The sequence below is a fragment of the Peromyscus eremicus genome, chromosome 16_21, assembly GCF_949786415.1.
Source record: "Peromyscus eremicus chromosome 16_21, PerEre_H2_v1, whole genome shotgun sequence".
In the NCBI taxonomy this organism is placed as follows: domain Eukaryota; kingdom Metazoa; phylum Chordata; class Mammalia; order Rodentia; family Cricetidae; genus Peromyscus; species Peromyscus eremicus.
This window is the reverse complement of record NC_081432.1, coordinates 763,275-765,882: the sequence shown is the minus strand read 5'-3', so window position 1 is coordinate 765,882 and position 2,608 is coordinate 763,275. Positions and strand designations below refer to the sequence as shown.

The following is a 2,608-nucleotide window of genomic DNA, read 5'->3' as shown; positions in this document are numbered from 1 at the left end:
GACCACAAGACATCTAAGAATTATCACATTAACTACAACATATTATGTCTTGAGCAGCCCTTCTGTTTAGGGAGAGGACTTAGGTGACTGGTCGGTATATCAATGCAGTTCCAGATATGGCCAGTAGGTGGCACCAAAGTTCCAGTGCTCAAATTGTTCTCCCCACATTAAAGAGAAGCGGGGTTTTTTGTTTTGTTTTGTTTTGTTTTTTGTTTTTGGACCTGGCTGTCTGGCATTAATAAAGACAACTCTAGGACTACAGTTCAGGTTGCTCTCCAAGGCCTTGTTCTGGCCTCAAGGTAAGGATACTAGAACATTTTATTATGGTGTGGAAACAGCAGCATGCATTTGGGAATGGTCTGACTAGAAGTCACAGGACCTAAATTTTAGGCAAACATCCTAACACTATTTTTTGGTTGGGTTTCTAAATTAAATTTCAGTTTCCCCTCAATCCTTGCTGATATTTGGGCGATAAAAAAAGGAAGAGTCATATAGAATTACAAAGAAACTCAAAAGGAGATACAGCAAAAATACAGTGGGAAATCGGATTGGAAGCGGAAAAAGTGACAAGGGGCAAGAGATGGCTCAGCGGTTAAGAGCGTTTGTGTTCTCTCAAAGAACCAGAGTTCGAGATAACAAAACTCATGTTGGACAACCTAACTCCCTGTAACTCCAGCTCCAGGGGACCTTACACCCTCTTCCTGCTTCTTCAGACATCCACGCATACACAAAGACATAACAAAAATAAAATCTTCATGACATACTGACATCCTGGCAAAGACAGGGAATTAAAATCAAAATCTGAAATGGGGCACAGGAGGATGGAGGTGAATTGATAAAGTACAGATAGATTGCATTTCATTCCTGAGGTAATCTATATGTGGTATAACTATACTCCCTTACTGAATTTGTCATGTTTGTGTCCTGTATTGTGTCATCCATTACAGTAGCAGGGTAGGTCTGAAGAGGATGACCACATAAGCCTTTTGATAAAGGCATGCAGAATCTCCCTTCAGCATACTGAGAGTGTGTGTCAGCTGGGCTCTACTTCCTTCCCCAGCAGCCTCCTGAATGCCCTCTTTACCTCCTTGTTCCTCAAGGTGTATATGAGAGGGTTAAGAGAAGGAGTGCCCACTGCATAGAAGAGACCAAAGAACTTGCCCCTCTCTTGGGCATAGGGATTTTTGGGCTGCAGATAGACAGCAATGACTGAGCTGTAGAAGAGGGTGACCACGATGAGGTGGGAGGAGCAAGTCCCAAAAGCTTTCCTTCGTCCCTTTGCAGAGTTTATCCTCATTACTGCCCTGGCGATAGCACCATAAGAGACAAGGATGAGGCTCAGAGGAACAACCAAGATGAAGACACTGGCTACAGCCATTTGTATCTCGTTATAGGTGGTATCCCCACAGGAGAGTCGAATCAAAGCAGGGACTTCACACACGAAGTCATCAACCTGATGGTGGGGACAGAAGGGCAGGCGAAGAGTGGATGGTGTCTGAACCACTGACTCCACCAGGCCAACGATCCAGGCCACAGCTGCCAGCTGCCAGCACAGGCGGGGGTGGATGATGGTGGCATAGTGCAGGGGCTGGCAGACTGCCACATAGCGGTCAAAGGCCATCACTGCTAGGAGAATGCACTCGGTGGTCCCCAGGGCTAAGAAGATGAAGAGTTGGACAAAGCATCCCAGGAAGCTGATAGTTTTTGTGGGTCCCCAGAGGTTGACCAGCATCTGGGGCACACAGGTTGTGGTGAAGCAGAGGTCCAAGAAGGAGAGGTTAGAGAGGAAGAAGTACATTGGAGAGTGGAGCCTGGGGTCCAGTGTGGACAGCAGGAGGATGAGTGTGTTTCCTAGGAGTGTGAGGAGGTAGGAACACAAGACAACCACAAAGAGAATCTTTTCCAGGCGTGGGTGTTCAGAGAAGCCCAGCAGGAAGAAGCCCGCTGGGGAGCTGTGGTTGGCCATGGCTTTTTTGTGTCTGGTTGGAGGAATGAAGCTGTCAGATTAGTGTGATATAAGAGGCCTGATAAAGACTCACCATGTGTACTTATCAGGAAACAGGAGGCTGATGTTTTTCAGGCTCCCTTTTCCAGCCCATCACTTAACCACTTGTCCTCTTCCACTGTTCCTCCGTATCGGATAGTGTCTGGTCAGAGGAAACCAAGAATGTGGTGGAGAACAGGTGAATCCTTACTGGCACCCTGGTTGAGGGCAAAGGAGGCTGATCACAAATAGCAGCTGACCATCTTTTGCTTTCTTTGTATACAGTGTGTTACCTTAGTGGCAACCAACTCACATTCATCCATCAACTAATGTTCTTATCAATTTTCTGTTTCTCTTGGCAGTTCACTCCCTCCTTTTCTTTGCCTTATTTCTGTTACCTTAGTGACCTTTCCTTTACTCTCTTTTGATCTCTTCCATTTGCCGTTGTTTCTCCTAGTTTATGTCTTCCTGACTTCCTCTCCTACCCCATCTCAGTTTTTCTAGACAGGGTTTCTCTGTGTAGTCCTGGCTGTCCTGGAACTGGCTTTGTAGATCAGGCTGGCCTGGAATTTAGAGATTTGCCTGCCTCTGCCTCCTGAGTGCTGTGATTAAAACATGCACCAC

At 46.4% G+C, this 2,608-nt stretch overlaps 1 protein-coding gene across 1 annotated transcript; it reads right to left on the bottom strand.

Moving 5' to 3' along the window:
• Nucleotides 1-1,033: 1,033 nt before the first annotated feature.
• LOC131926238 (olfactory receptor 2H2) lies at nt 1,034-1,966 on the bottom strand. The gene has a single exon (XM_059281559.1). It carries the CDS (start codon nt 1,964-1,966, stop codon nt 1,034-1,036), a length of 933 nt encoding a protein of 310 aa, XP_059137542.1.
• Nucleotides 1,967-2,608: the final 642 nt, after the last annotated feature.